This window comes from Cupressus sempervirens, chromosome 6, assembly GCF_028749045.1.
Source record: "Cupressus sempervirens isolate cs-2001-9-10 chromosome 6, ASM2874904v1, whole genome shotgun sequence".
NCBI classification, from domain to species: domain Eukaryota; kingdom Viridiplantae; phylum Streptophyta; class Pinopsida; order Cupressales; family Cupressaceae; genus Cupressus; species Cupressus sempervirens.
Window position 1 is genome coordinate 213,905,156 of NC_143123.1, and position 19,646 is coordinate 213,924,801.

The window sequence follows — 19,646 nt, forward strand, 5'->3', positions numbered from 1 at the left end:
GAAAAACATGCAAATTAATATAGTTTTAGATTTATGTAACTAATATGGACTCTAATGATTCCATTAGTTTCCTACCAAAGGCATGATACCTAAATATAGTTAAAAAATTCATCATAATTATTAGAGATTGTATTATCTGCGTGCATGGACATTTAAGGCATTCTCTATATGATTGCCTATTGCCTTCAATCTCTAGAAATTTTAATCAAAGAAGATCCATTCATTTTTCACACCCCCAAAATTTATAATATGAACTTATTTATATAAAAAAATTTAAATCATTCTTTAAAAAAAAAATGAAATCTTCTTTAAAAAAATCCTCCATCCCTTATATTGTATTCAACGTGATAATTTCCCATCGTACAATTCCTTTTTTTTTCGCATAACTTCACAACATAACAATTTCCCATCCGACAGTTCCTACCCTTCTAAAAGTCTTGCACATATCTTTCTTTTGCAGAGTTCTAAATCGCATTTTCTTCCTCAATTTCTAACCTTCTAGGATTTTTATCAACATTGACCAACTTGTATGCCATTGGAGTAGAAGTTAGAAGTTATGATATTGAATCTTACTTCTTCAATACACCAATGTTTGAATTCCCCTCAAAGAAGAAGACATCAAGCCGACTACAAATCAATCATCCCATTGTTTACCAGCTTGACATTCTTGATTGTTCAAGCTTTATGCTTTTTAGTTGAGGTAAGAATCCAGGATATCCTCGAAGAATTACATCGAGTCGATTTGTATTTTTCGGTCGTCTTTATTCATTGTTTTGCAAATTTCTTCCTACTCCTGCTGCTTGCAATCCCCTTTTTCTTTTGTTGGATGGAATACCGAATTAAAATATAGATTTTATGCCTGCTATGCATCTCCATCCTGTGTTTTGGTTTTTGTGTTACGACAGGTTAGCATTCGGTTTTTTTTTTTGGATCCCTCACAATGAGTTGGTACTCATGGTGGACAGGCGCTCTTGGTTCTGGAGCTGTAAGTATTTTAATTGTCCGTATGTTTCATTCATAATCTTGCGTTATGTTAGAAAGACTGAAGGTTTTAACTGTGAGATAATCGAAGACAACGAAGTAATTAACAACCCTACTGGTTACGTTGCTCTGCAATCGAACAAACTCGTTAATCGAAGTCCTTCGTAGGAAATAAATGTTAATTTTATCAGTAGTCTCGAAGAGAAAAATAAATGTTAAATTAGGGTTTTAATTTCTAGGAAAGATAAAACTCTAGCTGTAATAAATGTTAATTAGGGTTTTAATTTCTAGGAAAGATTAAACTTTAGCTGTAATAGGCTCCAGGTACTTCAAATATTTAACACGAAAAATCACTCTTGAAGATAATCAATTTTAAAAGCATAAAGTGCAGGGTCGATTTGTAAAATACCAATTTCCATAAATCATTCAGTTGGAACCATTTGTGGGAGGGGAAATAGATCTGTGTGATTTGAAAGGTTTGCAATCTTTTAGCTTCGTATAAATGGTTGTGAAAACAAAAGGATTTATTCTAGCTCTTGAAAAATGAGTCATCTCTGAATCAAAGATAGTGCTAAAGAGGGAAAGTGATTGACAGACCTCCTAACAGAAAACAGCCCTAGGTGCTGTTAAGGTGTTCTGCTATTGAGCCATTCATTCCTTTTCCGACTCATTCCTTTTCCGACCCTTTTATCTTTGATTTAGTGATGAAGTTCTAGATTTGACTCCTGACTCCTAAGCGATCCATGAAAAATTTAACACCAAAATTGATGTTTGATTTTTGTCACTCTTTGCTCATTCCATCCATAATCTGAAGCAAACAATAGAAACTTAGAACCATTCATCCATAATATAGAGAAGAGAAGCCTGGAAAATCTGTTTAAAAGTAGAATTAAGAATACTTAATGTGGAATTAACAGAAAGCCAAATCCATTGTGCCATATTTTATCTGGTAAATTTCATGTATTAAAAATTCAGGACAGTGAATTTTTTTAATAAATATATAGATGAATCCTATTCAACTGTTCAAGTGTGTTAATAATCGTAGTCACATCGAAAGCAAATTTTCCATATGCCTGAATGATACAAAGATAAACATAGATTCGAAATTGGAAAAAAAATCTCAAAATTACAACCAATTTTTTTTTTTTGGGAAATATCATATTAAAAAATTGTTATCTCTGCCAATTGTGTCTTCCTAACCATTGAGATGAAATCTATAAGACAACATTCAAGTTCCAAACATCAAATTCCTTAGTTAGAATCCATTCTGAATTTGTTATTATGACTTCACATGCTATGTCCGTAATGCTCTTGAATGCCTTAATTCTGTTCGAACGATCCCTGCTGAACTTAAAGAACTGGGATTATGGAGGATGAATGAGGCCCCAAGATGAATTATCCCAGATGAACAATAGAAGCCCATTATGCTCATTTTTGCTTCCTCACAGCTGTGTGCTGCATCCATTATTTGCCACCAACAGATTATATTATATAAAAGGTCTTGTATCAAAATTTGGACATTAATCTATTTGCATGTCCAGCTTGCAGTAAAGTTTAGGGAAATGTTGGTTATATGGAGATGAGATAAGAAGCTGATATTTCCTCCTGTACTAAAACTCAATTGTCCATTTCTTATCAATAGAAGTGAATACTCCATCATCACTCAAATAGGAAACAACGAGTGTTGCAATATTTGGGCTAGCTTATTCTTGTCTTTTATTATCTAGCAAAGTTTTGTATGTGACTTTTATCTACACGCAGGGGAGAATCCAGCAAAACGTTGAAAGCTCAGAAATAAAATCTGACAAGCAAAAGGTCGCCCTGATCATTGGAGTCACTGGAATTGTGGGCAACAGCTTGGCTGAAATCTTGCCTTTGTCAGACACTCCTGGTGGACCCTGGAAAGTTTACGGTGTTGCAAGGAGGCCCAAGCCTGACTGGTCTCCAGATAATCCAGTTGAATACATTCAATGTGATGTGCTGAACAGGGGAGAAACTCTCGAAAGGATTTCTACTTTGAAGGATGTGACTCATCTTTTTTGGGTTTGTTGGGTTAGTAGAGAGACAGAGGACCAGAACTGTGAAGCCAATGGAAGAATGTTTAATAATGTCTTAGATGCACTACTGCCTAATGCTGAAAATCTTGAACATATCTGCCTGCAGACTGGCGCAAAACACTATGTGGGTTCATTTGATAGTTTGACCAGTGGAGATATTCAGCAACATGAGCCACCCTTTCATGAAGGGCTTCCTAGGTTACCTGGGCCTAATTTCTACTACACACTTGAAGATATACTATTTGAGGCTGCCAAGAAGAAAAGGGGATTAACTTGGTCAATTCACCGCCCTACAAACATTTTTGGCTTCTCTCCATGGAGCTTAATGAACATCATTGGCACTCTCTGTGTCTATGCTTCCATTTGCAAATATGAGGGGCTTCCTTTCAAATACCCGGGCAATAAAATCACCTGGGAACAATTTATGGATGCATCTGATGCTGGATTGATTGCAGAACAAGAAATATGGGCTGCTGTGGAGCCCAATGCTAATAACCAGGACTTCAATTGTTCTAATGGAGATGTGTTCAAATGGAAAAAACTATGGAAACACATTGCAGAGAAATTTGAGCTGGAAATGTTACTATATGAAGGGGAAGGATTTAGTCTGGCTGAAGCAATGAAAGACAAAGGACCTGTGTGGGAGGCAATTGTGAAAGAGCATAAGTTATGCCCCACTAAAATTGAGGAAGTTGGAACTTGGTGGTTTGCAGACCTTGTACTAAATATTCCATTTGAGGGTGTCATTAGCATGAACAAAAGTAAGGAGTATGGTTTCTTTGGGTTTCGTAACACAGAATCTTCATTGCTATCATGGATTGACAAAATGAAGTTATCTAAGATTATTCCATAACTAACATCAGCATGAATGAAACCTGTTATCAGAAACATTTTACCAGTCAGTGGGAAGATTGAGTAGCCTGGAGTGAGCTACTAGCTATGTCTTATAGCCAGCTGTAGAAAAGTAGATAAGAGTTTTCTGTTTTTTAATCTAAAATGTAAAGTAAATAAGAGCTCTCATCAGCTATGACCACTTGAATTTATCTTCACTGCAACAAAGCCCGATATACATATACATATATATATATATATAATGATGATGAATTTTAGTGCGTTGGATTCATACTCTCTTAAAAGAAAGTGTTAAACTGTATTTTTTTTAATGACTAGCATTCAGGCCTCTACCTGTGATATGATTTTTTTATTCATTTTAATGTCTTTTATTTTATGTTTTTAGAAAAATATTAATTATCAATTTTTTTTACTAATTATTTTGAAATTAAATATTTTATTAGTATAATTACTAATACATATATTAAACATAATAAATATAGATTTTTAAAAATGCTATAATTAGAAAATAAATATAAATTAGTAATATTTGTAAAACTCTCGTTAAATTTTTTGTTTGTGTTAAAAAGAATATAAAATTAAAAAATAATTATAAAGTAGTAATTGCACCTCAACAAGGTGCAATTCTTACATCCATAGGAATAGAACAAAGAAAGATGGGGAGAAATTTTTAAGTAAATCTACATCATTTAGTCTTATTTCATACAAACTAGTTATATGTGTCTTATTTTGAGTTCATACTATTTATTACTTCCAAAATTGGTGTCTATTCATTGTGTTACATAGTCAAAGTATACTTACATATTCAAAGCATACCATGAATAGATGGAAGCCAATAAAAAATAAATTGGTGTCTATTCATTGTGTTACATAGTCAAAGTATACTTACATATTCAAAGCATACCATGAATAGATGGAAGTCAATAAAAAATAAATTGTGATTTAACTTCTACATATTGTCAAATGACAATTTTTGTTAATTATCTAGATATGTTATGTGTTGGAGTCAACTATCTTGTTGGAATTGATATAGTTCACCAACTAGAAAAAAATCCCACAAAGCCATCATCAATGCAACAAACAAATATTAACCATATCCAACCGATCCCACATTGAATTGAATTTTTATGTTTAATTATTACCGGTGGAGTCTAAGCCTATCCCTCATCAATGCAACAAATAAATATTAACCATATCCAACCAACCCTACATCGAATTGAATTTTATTTTATTTTTAATTATTAGTAGTGGAGTCTAAGCCTATCTGTAAGCCTATCCATAATGTCAATGGAAAGTTATAGGGGTGGAATGAAAAAGTAATTGACAACATTTAAATTCAATTTGCAATTGGATGGTAGTCAAGGGCTAGAATTAATAGAAATGCCAACAAGTTCGTTTGGAGTTTAGATTAAATTAATAAGAATAGTTTTATTAATGTCCATCAAATTGGAATGTCTATTGAACAATGAATAAGCAACATAATGTAATGCATTTTTCCAAGGGTGTAGTAGGTACAAAGATATTTTTAATAACAATCAAATTTTTTAATTTTGGGGGCTTAAACATTACTTGGATATTTCATGGTCATGTGAAAATATGAGCTCTTTTGGATTTGGTTATGTTGCCCTATATTTAAAAATTACACACTAGTTTTTATTCATTTTAGACCTAATTAACTAAATATTTTTTTTTAAATTTTAAATATACATATATTTTCATAGCTTTGTTCTTCCAAATGTGTTGCAATGTCACTTGTAATGATCTGCTTGCACTTCTTCAGTAGAATCAAGGATCCCATCTCATCCATAAATTACATACTCATATCATTATGTAATACAACTTACAATTTTCTACTAAGGCTATGTATTTGGGAATACAACTGATGTAGGTACGCTCTGATACCACTATCAAAGGGCCTCACCACCCTACCAACTCATAACCAAGAATGCAACAATATGAAGACAAAGAGAGATAAAATGCTTCCTAAGAAATCTTATTAAACTTGAAAATCCTTAGCAATTACAATAACCTTTCTGCAAGATCTCTCAAGATCCAATCCCAGCCCAAGCTAGTCCAGATCCACACTCTGGTAGAAACCTCCAAGATCTCAACTTGTGCTCGCAAGCCACCAAGCAATCTCCTTGTTTCTAAACCGCAGCCACTAGCTCTTCTCCAAACTTATCCAAGATCCAAGCGTAAACTGCCTCACATTCGACGCTCTGTCTACACTCACAACTCCACCATAATCCTACAGTAAACTACCTCACATTCGCGCTCTGTGCACAGACTCAGGAAAACTCACTCTTCACTTCCTCCTTCTCTTTCACACTTTCCAACTTTCTCAAGCTTCTCCTTGAGCTTCCACTTCTCAAGCTTCTACTCCTCGAGCTTCTCCTTGCGCTTGATTAGAAATACTCATATGCCTTGCTTAAATAGGCACTTACCACCCCATGCATGACTTATCCACAACCTTCTAGAATTCCTCCACAACCTTCTACAACTTCCATAACCTTCTACAATATTCATAACTTTCTAGAATTCTACCCACACCTCGATAAATGGAATGACAACCATTTATTTTTTTATTTTTTTCTATTATGCCACCTATGCACCTCGAAAATAGAAATCCCCCTTTTTCCTTTCTTTTTTCTTTTTTTCCCCTTTTTATTTTTTTTATTATTTCTCCTCTAATTTTCGTCACTTTCTCTCTCGTCCACAAATTTTATTTTTTTTTCAAAAATTTTCCCATGCAAGATGCTCCTGCATCAACAACCTATCATTGGGAAAATCATATCTCAAGAACAATGTGGATTTTTCCTCGGTCGAGAGACAATGGATGGTGCACTCATAGCTCATGAAGTCTTTCATTTCATCAATTCTAGCGAGTCTATTGCATTTGTAGCTAAGTTAGACATGATGAAGGCATATGATATACTTAGTTGGTTTGTTCTACTTAAGGTTCTTCAAACATTTGGATTTACAGATAAATGGTGCAAATTGATTCAAGCATGTATCTTTGATGCCTTTTTTCAATCAATAGAAAAGGTTCTCTAATATTTTTTTCCATCTACACAAGGAATTAGGCAAGGTGATACTTTGCATCTCGTTGTTTCTAGAATCAATCGAGTAAAAGTTTTTGTATCGACATTTTAGATCTCACTTTGTGATCCATCATCAGGATGGACATGAAATAGAGCATGAGTAGTGATCTTTCATGGTCATCTTGATAACAGATCACATAGTTTGATCCAAAACGTTGATGCTAAAACTTTTACATAATCGAATCTAAAAACAACAAGCTGCAAATCTCATGGATTGTGGAAATCTACTTGTTCTTAAGGAGATCCTTTGTCTCGATATTTATTTCTAATTATGGCTGAAGCCTTTAGTAGGATCATCACTTACAAGCATAATTGTGATCGTTGGTCTGGAGTCCACATTCAAGGTACTTCTATTTCTATCGCACACTCTTTATTTGTAGTTGAGACTCTCTTGTTTGGCCTATCAAACATAAAAGAGGCTAAAGAAAGTAAGTGTAGATTAGACCTAGATACATTGGTATCAAGCCAAAGGTTAATTCTCAGAAATCAAAGTTCTTCATCTTCAATACCAATGCTGTCATATAAAAGAAGATAGTTTCTATTATGAGATTCTTTCAAGAAGAACTACCGTCCACTTATCTTGGTATTCTATTTTGTGTGGGATCTAATAAGATGACCTACTAGAAGAACATTAAGCAAATAATCATGGGTAGAATCTCTGCATGTAAAGCTCATTGGTTGTCTCTTTCAGGGAGAATCCTACTTGTTAAATCTATTTTATTTGACATCCCAATCTATTACATGTCAGTCCTCAAAGTTCCAAATAGGACAATTCATGCAATTGAAAGATCGATTTGAGATTTTATACGAGAATGCAATTTATCAGAGGATAAAAAGATACCATTAGTTTTCTTAAATGATATGGAAATATCTAAAGAGGTTGGGGTAGTTGGGCTACATGATTTGACAAAAAGAAATAGAGCTTTTGGTGGAAAGTTGATATGGAAAATGTATTGTAAACCAAAATAATAAATGGTGTCAAATAATGCAAGAAAAATACTTGAATTGCTTTGATCCTATACAGAGTATTTCCACTTCTAATACTCCAAAAGGTTCAGTTGTTTGGGATTTCGTGATTTCTTCATGAGAGGTAATCACAAACTATGTGTCTTGGGAGGTTAATAATGGTTAGAAGATCAGGATGATTCTTGGAATGGTATGCCTTCTCTCATAACTTGTGATACATTGAGGGACATTGCCTTCATTTATAAAGATTTTTGGGGTACTTTCCTAGTTGACTATATTGTTGCAATTGAACTTTTCTCTAATAGGGCCATTTGGAAGGATCCTTCAGATGTTCCCATTATTAATGCACAACGTGCTTACTTCACTATGGTGATGAAAAACATAAATATATTTATTTCCAACAAACCAGATAGGCTATTTTGGGCTTCTTCAAAAAGTGGTGAATACACAATGAAAGAGGGACACTTGGCTATTAAATAGTCCAACTTGCAACTAACCAAAAAATGAGCATATAACTTATGTTGGAACAATGTCATCTTACCCAAAGAAGGATGCTTCGCATGGCTCACTCTTAGAAATAGAGAGGATCCTTACTAGTGACACAAAAATTCAAATTTTCTCTTCCCTTTAAATGTGTTACTTGTGATGAGGACTATTGAGTTAGTGGATCATTTGTTTCTTTTTTGTTCCTTTGCTCATGAATGTTGGTTGTATGTTGTCAACAAACTAGGTATCTCCTTCCTATTTCCAAATTCTTTATGGGATATGTTTCAATCTTGGCCCCTGCTCTTTTACAACTCTTTTTTTGCATGTATATGGAAGTGTATCTTGACAACTATTATATGAGCCATTTGGTGGGAATGGAATAAGAGTATCTCTTGACAAATTGTTTCATCATTGAACCAAGTGACTAAGGGAATGGAGAAGTCCATATTAGAAATGGTGAATAATTTCGTCAAAAACACATGTGTTAAAGTCAAATATTTCTACTTCAAATTATGTAACCTCTTAAACAATTCTAGTTCATAATCCTTTTATATTCACTTAGCCTTATGTCTAGAAGTTATAACCCTCCATCTAGTGATCTTAGGTTCACCATTATCTTCCTTATGTTTCTACAATTCTTTCCACTGCAAGGCAACATGACCCTTTAACTTAATTTGTGCTAGCCTAACTCTCTATTGATCTTTGAAATCTTCAAGCTCAAAGTAATTCTCTAGTTCATTAATCCAATCTATCAATTCTCCTATATGTAAAGACCTATAAAATATAATGTAACATCAATTCTACGGATCTTACCTATTTATGTCATAGCTCTCAACAATATTTCCTCTTCAACAAGAATATCAACTTCATCAGTATCAAGACCTTCAAAAGCTTCTTGAAATTCATCTTTAGTCTTAGGGTTTCTCCTATCCCTAGTAAAAGCATTTTGGATCTCAGTTCTTATCTCATTTATAAAATTCTCCATTATTTTCTGTAGCCTTCTATGATTCATTCTTATAGTCATCATGCTTACTGAGATACCAATTTCTCTGGTTCAATAATTTGGTCACAAGTATTGATTGCTTTGATTTGATCTGACACTCTACCAACAGCAATAATCTTTCTCAAGAAACTAAGTTTGTTCAATAACTAGAAAACTTAGCAACTAATCAATCCTCCTTGTGCAACTTCCACGACATCAAGATAGATTCGATCTTTTGCCACCTCACAACCATGTTCACAAGTGTGATTTTAATCTTTCAATAACCAATCGTTCTTGCCATCTTGAACTAGTCTTCAGTTGATATAGATCATAAATTTAGCTTTTGTCACTCCACAATTACAAGATATGCAATTTAAGGCATCAGACTCCAAGTGCTTCTTATGCTCTAATGTACAACCAACAACCAACTTTGAAACCACTTGACATATTCAAGGACAAAGAATTCCTAAAAGACATGTCTAATCTTGCAAAAAGAATATGCAATAGCATGAATTCCACATAAAACTAATAATCATTGAACAAACTTGGAAGAAATACCACTAGATTATCATCAAGTTGGCTTGCAAATGCATATATTATATAGACATTGTTAATATACAATTACTATAGGTTTATAACTGATCATTCCCCAAAACTACGGAACTACAAACATACTAGAGTTATCTCAATTGCTTCTCTGAATCTATTCTATTTCCTAACCATGGAGCATACTTTCCACACTTCTCCCTTCCTAAAGTAGAAACACTACCCTACTTATATACAAGATCAACAACCATAGGTTGGCTTATCTAATCATTAATTTCAAAGACAAAGGAAACGTATTACAAATAGATAGGTCAAGACCCAAATCATAATCTGAACAACCCCACATGAATGCATTGTGTTTTGAGAACATACAAGATGGTTGATTAAATGTGTTAAAACATAGAATAATGTGCCAGTTGTCTTTTCATGTTGTGAATCTTCATCACAAGTTACAACTTGCCACGTTGACTGTTAGAATAGGAAAGTCAATATAGGGTTGGACCAATCTTAAGATAACTTCATCTAGAAACATTTAAATAATATGCAAAGATAGCTATAAGACCTTCATAATGCCTAGACCATGTCATCAGAATCACAAAGGAAAAATAACGCACTGGTTCCATTGCAAGCCAAAAAAATAGGGAAACTATCTAAATAAACAATAAACAAATAAATTGAAAGAAGACAAATATGAGTGATGCAAGATTTTCAATGACCCAAGGACGCTCTTACATAAAATTATCCCTTCATGTATTTAAGATATGGTTCACACTTTCAAATTGCGAAAAAAGAAGTAACAACTATCCCAAGATTTGCACCTATCCTTACAACTACAAGACCTGTCATTGTGGTATTTTCCCTTGGTTATGGAAAGTCACACATGACACTCAAAAGGTTGGGCAACAAGAGAATGAATTTATGGAAAGGAAATGATTTTTATATTATAAACTATAAAATTCCATTAGTCATCATGTATTTCCTTAGATTCTTGAGGATTGACCAAAGAAGAATCAACATTAGCATAACAAACTCTCCAAATATATTCCTAAACGACACTATTTAGCTAAAGTAAATAATTAGAATTCATGATCTAGAAGGAAAAAATATAAACATTCAGTATAGAACATATTCATATATCAAAAGTTAGAGTAAAAAACTTAGACTAGATTTGTTGTTGCATATTAGATTCATTTTTACAATTAAAAAATGGACCACTATAATAAATTAAACTATGATATTTAAACTCCAAACAATCATTTGATAATTACTAATTTTTTGATAGATTCATGAATCATATGCAAACCTATATCTTAATATATCTACATCAAAATTTTTACTAAATTTTACTTTATTTTATTTCAACATTCATTTTTATAAGGTCTAATATATTATCTTCTTAATACTGCATTAATGTATCCTTAAAATAACTAAAAATAAATATTGAGTATAGTGCTAAATTAGTTTAGATGAAAAAAGTATAAGCAAAGCACAATTTATATATTTAACATTATGAAAATAAAAAATGACTTGTTTTATTGTTTCTGTATGGCCTAATAGAATACCAAAAAAAAATATGTAGAAGGTTTTTTTTTGGTTGGAGTGGGTGAACAAAGATCATTTGGTGGTGAATGCGGGGGGCTTGGGAGCAAAGACATTTTGGTAGATGCATGGCCGTCAAGTTTGGTGGTGATCGATGAGCTTGCTTAAAACTCAAAGCAAGGAAGCTTAAATAGATTTTGATAGATACAAATGTTAGAATCCATCTCGAGACATTTGTATGCCTTGAGCAATAACACCAACATGGTTTGAAGTTGATTTCCAAATTTCTTTGTAAAGTGGAAGAAAATAATAATACCATTATAATCATAATAGATGTCTCTTGTAACAATATTTTTGAGGTTGTCTTCAAAAATTGTCAATATTCATTTTAGTCAAGCCTATAAAGGGACTTTAAGAGAAAGTAATATTGTATTTTTGAAGATTAATTAGAATACGAGGGACATCCTATTTATTGAGTACTACAAGTTTAGTAAAACTTGCCTAAGTATGATGAATCCAAATGAGTGTTTTTTTTATGTTGGTCATAGTTTAACTTTGTTGATTTAAATAAGATCCTTTGATATTCTTGTAGTTTTCAGGCTTGACTAGTATGCATGTCTCATTGAAGATTCTTTAATTTATTTTCTAGTAGATGTTTTACCATATCAAACTACATTAAATAACACTTAATATAATTGATAAAATTAAGCTTGGAAGGGGTCATCACCTATTAACACATGGAAATGGATGGTTATCATGAACAATGCAATATTAGAATTTAATTGCAACATCCAAGTTTGGTAGCATGATTTTTCATAACTCTAATTTGGACCAATTCTTAATCATAATGCTAAATTTAATCTTAATGAAACTTCAATCCTAATTTGAGCTTTAACCACAACATGACACTAATCCAAACCCTAATTTTTGAATAAGTCTTACATTTATAAAGAAGATAAATCAACAATCAAGATCAAATGTATTCATTCTACTAGCTTGTACATGACTTATAGGATCTCACTTGTTATTTATGTTTATTATGACATATTGAGTTATTATGACTATTTTGTAATGTCCCAAAATTTTAATAAAATATCTTAATCAGGTTAATTAATTAAATGGTCCTAAAATTAAATAATAATATCACAAGGACTTATTTAATTAATTGATTTAATTAATAAAGAGGCCCAATTTTTTTAATTATCCTAAGTGTTTGTTGTGTAGGGATTCTCTTGTAAACCCTTAGGATTTATCTGTGAAGGGGTATTTAAGTGTGACATGTAGGTAGTTGTTAGTATGTGATTTGGGTTATTTTCTTCGTTCAATGTATTTTAGTTGGAGTTCTCTGGTGTTTTCCATTACTAGGGTGAGATATCTTCCCTACTTGGCTCTCATTGTTTTGGTGGGATTCAACCCTCACCTTATTCTGACCTTTGTACTACCTTGCTTGGATTTGGAAAATCAAGGTGTCATTGTTGTTTAGGGATATAATATTGTGCTACCGTGATAATTTGTAAGTCTTTGTATTTAGTAAACTTTTGGAATTCAATCATCTATTTTAGTTTTCACATTCTTGAATTTTACATCAACATTTCTCCTAGACTATCCAACCTTCCACTCGTACAACTTCACACTACTTTCCCCTCAGCACAACTTCTCCCTTCGTACTGACCATCACCACTGTAAGAATTTGCCTTAGGGAAAAATAACACCAAGATCAAGAAGCTTAAACACTGGCACAATATGGACCAATAATTGATGATCAGAATAACAATAATAAGGATATCATATGTACATACACGTTAGAAGTTCCTGTATATAAAGGCATCTAGAATGACTAAGAGTTAGCAAAGTGATAAGCCTCACAACTAAGCACATGTCCACCAAGAGTGGATTATCCTCCATTGAGCATATGAGTTTGTGTGATGATGAGAGGATAATCTTACATAGGTGTATCTCGTAAAGAGATGTTGTAGACACCATGTGCTTAATTAGAGTGTGAACAATTGTGTTGTCTACATGGCAACTCAAATGTATATGCAAACTCTTTTGTTGTCACCAAGACAACTTATATGACTATGCATACTCCTAGGTGTCTATATGATAAATAATAAAATAATGCATTTAACCTAAGTAAACTTAAGTAAAGTGTAATAATAATTAATTATTTACACTAACACCCCCCTTGAGTGCAACTTAGGGGAATGCACTTAAGCTCACAAAACTTATGATGAAAATGCATGATGGGTCCCAACTACTAGGCCATGTTAGGTACCCATGTACAAATGAAATGCTCTACATACAATGCTATGCAATCTCTCTGAAAATAGAGAAAGAGGTAAAACCACATGGGAAAAATCCTCCCCCAAAAAGAGAGATAAGTACAATAAAAAAGATGAGAGAGAAGACCTTATAAAAGGAAAAAATCCCTCCCATAAAAAAGAAGAGAGAAGTCAAGGAACTCCCCTTTCTAAAATATCTCGCACCCCCAAGAGATCTCGTAAATGGATATACTTGTACTCAGTGAAGGGTTTGGTGAAGATATTTGCAACCTGCTCTGTTGTAGGATAATACTGCAATGCAATGACCTGCTCATGTATAAGCTCTCTGATGTAGTGCATATGAACCTCAATATGTTTGGTTTGTTGATGTTGAACTTGTTTTTTTGAGATCTCAATAGCACTCTGATTGTCACAATGAATGACTGCGGGTTTAGGTATGTGAAATCCAAACTCCTTCAGAATATGCTATAACCAAACAACTTCTGTAGCCGCAGTGACAGCTCCTCGATACTCAATCTCAGTTGAAGAAAGAGTAATAGTGTTTTGCTTCTTACTCTGCCAACAAATGGGCTACAACCAAGATGAAACATGTAACCTAAAGTAGACTTATGAGAATCAAGATCCCCTGCATAGTCTGAGTCTGTATAACTAACCAACTGAAGTCTAGTATCTACAGCATAGTGTATCCCATGTGTATGGTTACCCTGTATGTACTGCAAGATGCGTTTGGCAATCTTTCAATGAAGCTCATGTGGCTCTTGCATGAAGCAAGAAACCATGCCAACTACAAAAGCTATGTCAAGGCATGTATGTGTCAAGTAGATGAGACTCCCAACCAATTGTCTGTACAATGTAGCATCTACAAGTGGAGTGGAACACTTGGCCTCTAACTTAACACTTGAAAGAAAGGGAATAGGTGCAGGTTTACAGTCGCTCATATAAAAGCGAGAAAGTAAATTGAGAGCATACTTGGGTCGAGAAAGTATGATCCCAACTAAAGACTGTGTGATCTCAATACCAAGGAAATAATGAAGTAAACCCAAATTTGTCATAGCAAATGCATCCTACAAAGAAGTCTTGACACTGGCAATGATGGATGAAGTACTTCTTATAATGATCAAGTCATCTACATAAAGCAAGAGTATCAAGTGTGAGTCATCCCTTTGAAGAATGTAGACATTTGAATCTGAATGACACTTGGTGAATCTTGTTGAGAGAAGAAAGGAATCCATCTTGGCATACCAAGCCCGAGGAGCTTGCTTGAGGCCATAGATAAACTTTTTCAACCTGCAAACCAAAGTAGTATCTTGAATGAAACCTTGTGGCTGCTCCATATAAATCTCTTCAAGAAGATCACCATTCAAGAATGCACTCTGACATCCATTTGATGAACAACCCAACCATGAGTTGCAACAATAGCTAGTGTCAAACAAATGGAGTTCATCTTAGCTACAGGTGCAAATGGAGTATAGTCAATACCAAGAACCTGTGAGAAGCCTTTGGCAACAAGTCTAGCCTTATGCTTATCCAAACTTCCATCCACTGCAAACTTGGTATGATAGATCCACTTACACCGAACCAACTTTCTTCCCTTAGGAAGAGGAACTAAGTCCCAAGTGTTGTTTTTCATTAAAGAGTTGTATTCTTCCTCCATGGCCTTGTCCCATTTAGGAACCCCTGATGCTTCCTTAAATGACTAAGGATTAGAAGCAATGGCAATATAAGCATGTGGAAATTATTTGTGTTGTGACCTTGTCCTCCTGGTATCTGAAGGATTCCCCACCAATGAAACTGTTGAATCAAATTTTTGTTGTGCCCAATGAGGTCTAGTAGTAGAAGAAGAAGGAATATCCTCAACTATTTGTGGACCCTGTGAAGGTGGTGTCCTACGAGTCAAAGTTGAAGAAATATCATCTTCCAAGTCACTATCATCACTTTCATCATTTTACATGACAGAGGAAGGAGGAGTTGAAGGAGCCAAACTTGGACAAGTTTCTTTAAAATGAACACTTCCCTCAAAGAAGATTTCAAATGTCTTTGGATCCATGAGTTTGTATGCCTTAATGTGGTCAAGATATCCAACAAATATACAAGGTTTTCTTTGAGGTTCCAATGCCTTTCATTTTTGTGGAGGTATCCTTGCCCATGCTGATCAACCAAAATCTTGTGTTTTACACTTGGTTTTCTTCCACACCAAGCCTCAAAAGGTGTAATTCCATCTAAGTCCTTATAGGGACTTTTGTTTTGGATTTAATTGGCACAACACATGGCTTCTGCCCAAAAAATTTGATCTAGAGACTTATGTTGTAGCATATAAGTGGTCATCTCCTTAAGGGTTATATTCTTCCATTCAGTAAAACCATTTTGTTGTGGAGTGTATGCAATTGAATGTTGAAGATTGATACCCTCATGAGTACAAAAGTCTATAAGCCTTGAGTTCACATATTCCCTTCCATTATCTATTCGTAGAATCTTGATGGCTTTCCCTGATTGCTTCTCTACTTGAGCTGTGAACCTGTGATAAATTTATCAAACACTTCACTCTTATGAGCAAGAAAGAGGACCCAAGTGTAGTGTGAAAAGTCATCAATGAAGGTGAGAACAGAGTGAGCCTTTCCAAATGATGTACTAGAAATGGGCTAGCTACATCACTATGAACCAATTCAAGAACAATAGTAGCTCTCCAAGACTTCCTCTTGTCAAACTTCTCTTAGGGATGCTTGCCTAGTTCACAATCTAAACATACACCCTTTGAATACTTGAGGTAGACCAATGACCATATCCTTGTTGCTAAGTTGTTGAAGGTTAGTGATAATTGAGATTTCCAAACCTCTCATGCCATAGTTTACTTTGTGAATCTGAGTGGGTCAACAAGGCAAGGGAAGTGGACTTAGGCACAAAATGAGAGAAAGAATAAAATCTTGTCTCATGATTAGCCTTTCCAATTGCCACCATAGAATCATCTTTTATATTTTTCACCACAACTGAATCAAGAAGGAACTCCACTTTGTTGCCACATCCATAGTGAGTGATTTGGTAGATTGAAAGAAGATTGGTGCTAAGGTTAGGAACATGAAGAACATCCTTGAAAATTCCATTATCCAACTCAACATTCCCTTTTCCTTTAACTTCCACTTGAGTGTCATTTCCCACATAGATGTAGGGTACATGTGATGGTTTCAAAGAGGAAAAATGCTCCCTTCAGGCACCCATATGATGTGTAGCTCCTGAATCAAGAACTCATTCCTCATAATTATTTGTACTTGCTACCAAAGCTTGTACCTTACCTTTTGAAGTGGTTGAAGGTCCCTTATCCTTATAGGCATTTGGCACATCAATTTTATGTTTCCTCATTAAGTTTAGCAATTCATCAATTTACTTATCCTTAAACTCATATTCATCATGACCATTCTTCTTACAATAGGCACAAGTTTTCTTCTCCCTTTTGTTGATGTTCTTCCCCTTCTTATTATTTTTGGAAAAAGACTTGCCTTGTTGTATAGAGGAAGATTTTTGTGTGTCATCTTGTGGCTTAGCCTTCCATTGCTTTTGCTTCTTGTTGAAATTTTTACCACCTTGATTCCCTTGATTAACTACCAAGGCTTTGGTCTTGGAAGACTGGAGAATTCCCATACTCACTAACTTTTCATGTTCTAAGACCAACATTCCTAAAAATGACTCAAATGAAGGCTTAGTGAAGGCACTACCCATTGTTAACTTTTTTGTATTATAATTGGAAACAAAAGCTGCATATTCAGGAGGAAGATGAGTCATCACATGTTTGATCAACTTTCCCTCCTTGATGGGTTCACCATAATCCTTAAGTTGTGCCCTATACATGTCTACTTAGGTAAGATAATCTTTGATGGTGTCTAAATTCCTAGGATCCAATTTGAGAATATTGTCCTCAATGGTGTAGGCCATATCCTCATCTACTATCCCATACAATGCTTCAAGTTTATCCCATACTTCTATTGGATTGTTAAGATTCCTAATGTGATATTTGACAAGATCTGAGATATTCTTTAACAAGGTTCCTACGACCATTTCTTGTTTTGATGCCCAATCTTCTTTACGAGACTCATCAACATCATTATCAAGTTTCTTTGCTGCACTAGTTACATAACGCAGTAAACCTTTTTCAACTAATGGTTCATTTATATTTTCTTTCCAAGTAGCATAATCATGTGGTGTTAACTTAGAGAAAGAACCCATAATGCAAAAGAAAGAGTACAATATCAAGGAGACATAAGAACAAAAGACACCCCCCCCCACCCTCCCCAAATGAATGATTTAGGCACTTAATATGTAGTGTGTTTATAATAGGCCACTTGTCAAAATGGACAAAAGTGGACTTCTGATTTTGCTGTTAACAACCTCCTCTTGGAGTTCAAATTTGGTACTTAGCAATGTAGCTTAGATATACAAAAAAATTGAAGTTTAATCAAAGTAATACAATAAAAAAAAGGACCTATTTCTAAAAGTGGTATTTTTGTCCACACAAGCCTATAATTTGATTGCATATCTAGAAAATAGATGAAAAATTATACACTTTCAAAAAAATGGAACCTAAAAATGTGTCCTGATGAGCCCGAACTAAGCCTTTGAAGTTGCAAAAATTAGGATTTGTGATTTGTAGAAAAATTAATGAACAGAGATCTCAAACATCTTGCACCAATGTGTAGATCACGAAATTCTACCCCAAAACAAAAAAATTGCTCAGAAAAAGGAGTTTGTGTGAGGGAGAAATCATTGTTTGAAAATCACACCTGCAATTATTTTTCCTGAATTGTCATTGTTGCACCTCCAAAAATCAGTTACTCTAGATTTTACCTCAAATGTCCAATTTTGATGAAACAAAAGTCAATTTGGGGTTTTTTGACCTTCTGAATATGATGCCAATATCCGATTTGCACCAGCAAGCTCCAATCTTGTCCTGCAAAAAAAATGTCTCCTCTTGGCCTAAAAGGCCAATTTTTTTGTAGAATTTCAGAAATAAAATGCAAATCTGAAAAAATAAAATGTAGAGATGCAAAAATATTCAAATCTAAAAAACTAATTGCATAGATCTAAATAGATCATACCAATTTTGCAAATCAGGCCTTTGGGTTACGGTTTACAAAAAGATTTGCCTCAGATTTGACTATGGCCTAGGGTAGGCAAATTTATAGTCAAGATTCACCGAATCGATCCTTTGGATGCAATGGTGAGGTTTGCTTTGGCTCTAGATGTTCCCAATAACTACAGATACTTTAGATTTGAATTGTGGTCCTCCGAGAGGTGAAGCAAAAATGGTCTCCAATAGCTATGTGAAGAGAAGCTCCCTCAGCTCTGATACCATGTAAGAATTTTCCCTAGGGAAAAATAACACCAAGATCAAGAAGCTCAAACACTAGCACAATATGGACCAATAATGGATGATCAGAATAACAATAATAAGAATATCATATGTACATACACACTAGAAGTGCTTGTATATAAAGACATCTAGAATGACTAGGCGTTAGCAAAGTGATAAGCCTCACAACTAATCACATGTCCACCACGAGTGGATTATCCTCCATTGAGCACAGGAGTTTGTACGATGATGAGAGGATAATCTTACATAGGTGTATCTCGTAAAGAGATGTTGTAGACATCATGTGCTTAATGTAATGGACACCCCTGGATGTCCCAAAAAACTAAACCAAATTGCTGAAAGGAATTATGTCAAACAGTTTGCATTCAACTTCTTAAAAACCCTTATAACTCCGAAAATAAAATGTTTATTTGTTTGTTGTGTTTCGTGCATGGAATTGGTATCATACAACATAAACAAGAAAGAAACTACAATAATATGCAAAGTGGAAATGAA

The 19,646-nt window shown here is 34.1% G+C and overlaps 1 protein-coding gene across 2 annotated transcripts; it reads left to right on the plus strand.

Moving 5' to 3' along the window:
• The first annotated feature begins 431 nt into the window (after positions 1-431).
• On the plus strand, positions 432-4,161 carry LOC149552021 (3-oxo-Delta(4,5)-steroid 5-beta-reductase-like). Of its 2 annotated transcripts, XM_089787503.1 has the most exons (3): positions 588-700; positions 906-985; positions 2,743-4,161. In XM_089787503.1, the coding sequence occupies exons 2-3, from the start codon at positions 941-943 to the stop codon at positions 3,889-3,891; spliced, it is 1,194 nt and encodes a 397-aa protein (XP_089643629.1). In that variant the 5' UTR covers positions 588-700; positions 906-940; the 3' UTR covers positions 3,892-4,161. The 2 variants fall into 2 exon arrangements, with proteins under 2 accessions (XP_089643628.1, XP_089643629.1); XM_089787502.1 differs by lacking the exon at positions 906-985 and having other exon boundaries at positions 432-700.
• Positions 4,162-19,646: the final 15,485 nt, after the last annotated feature.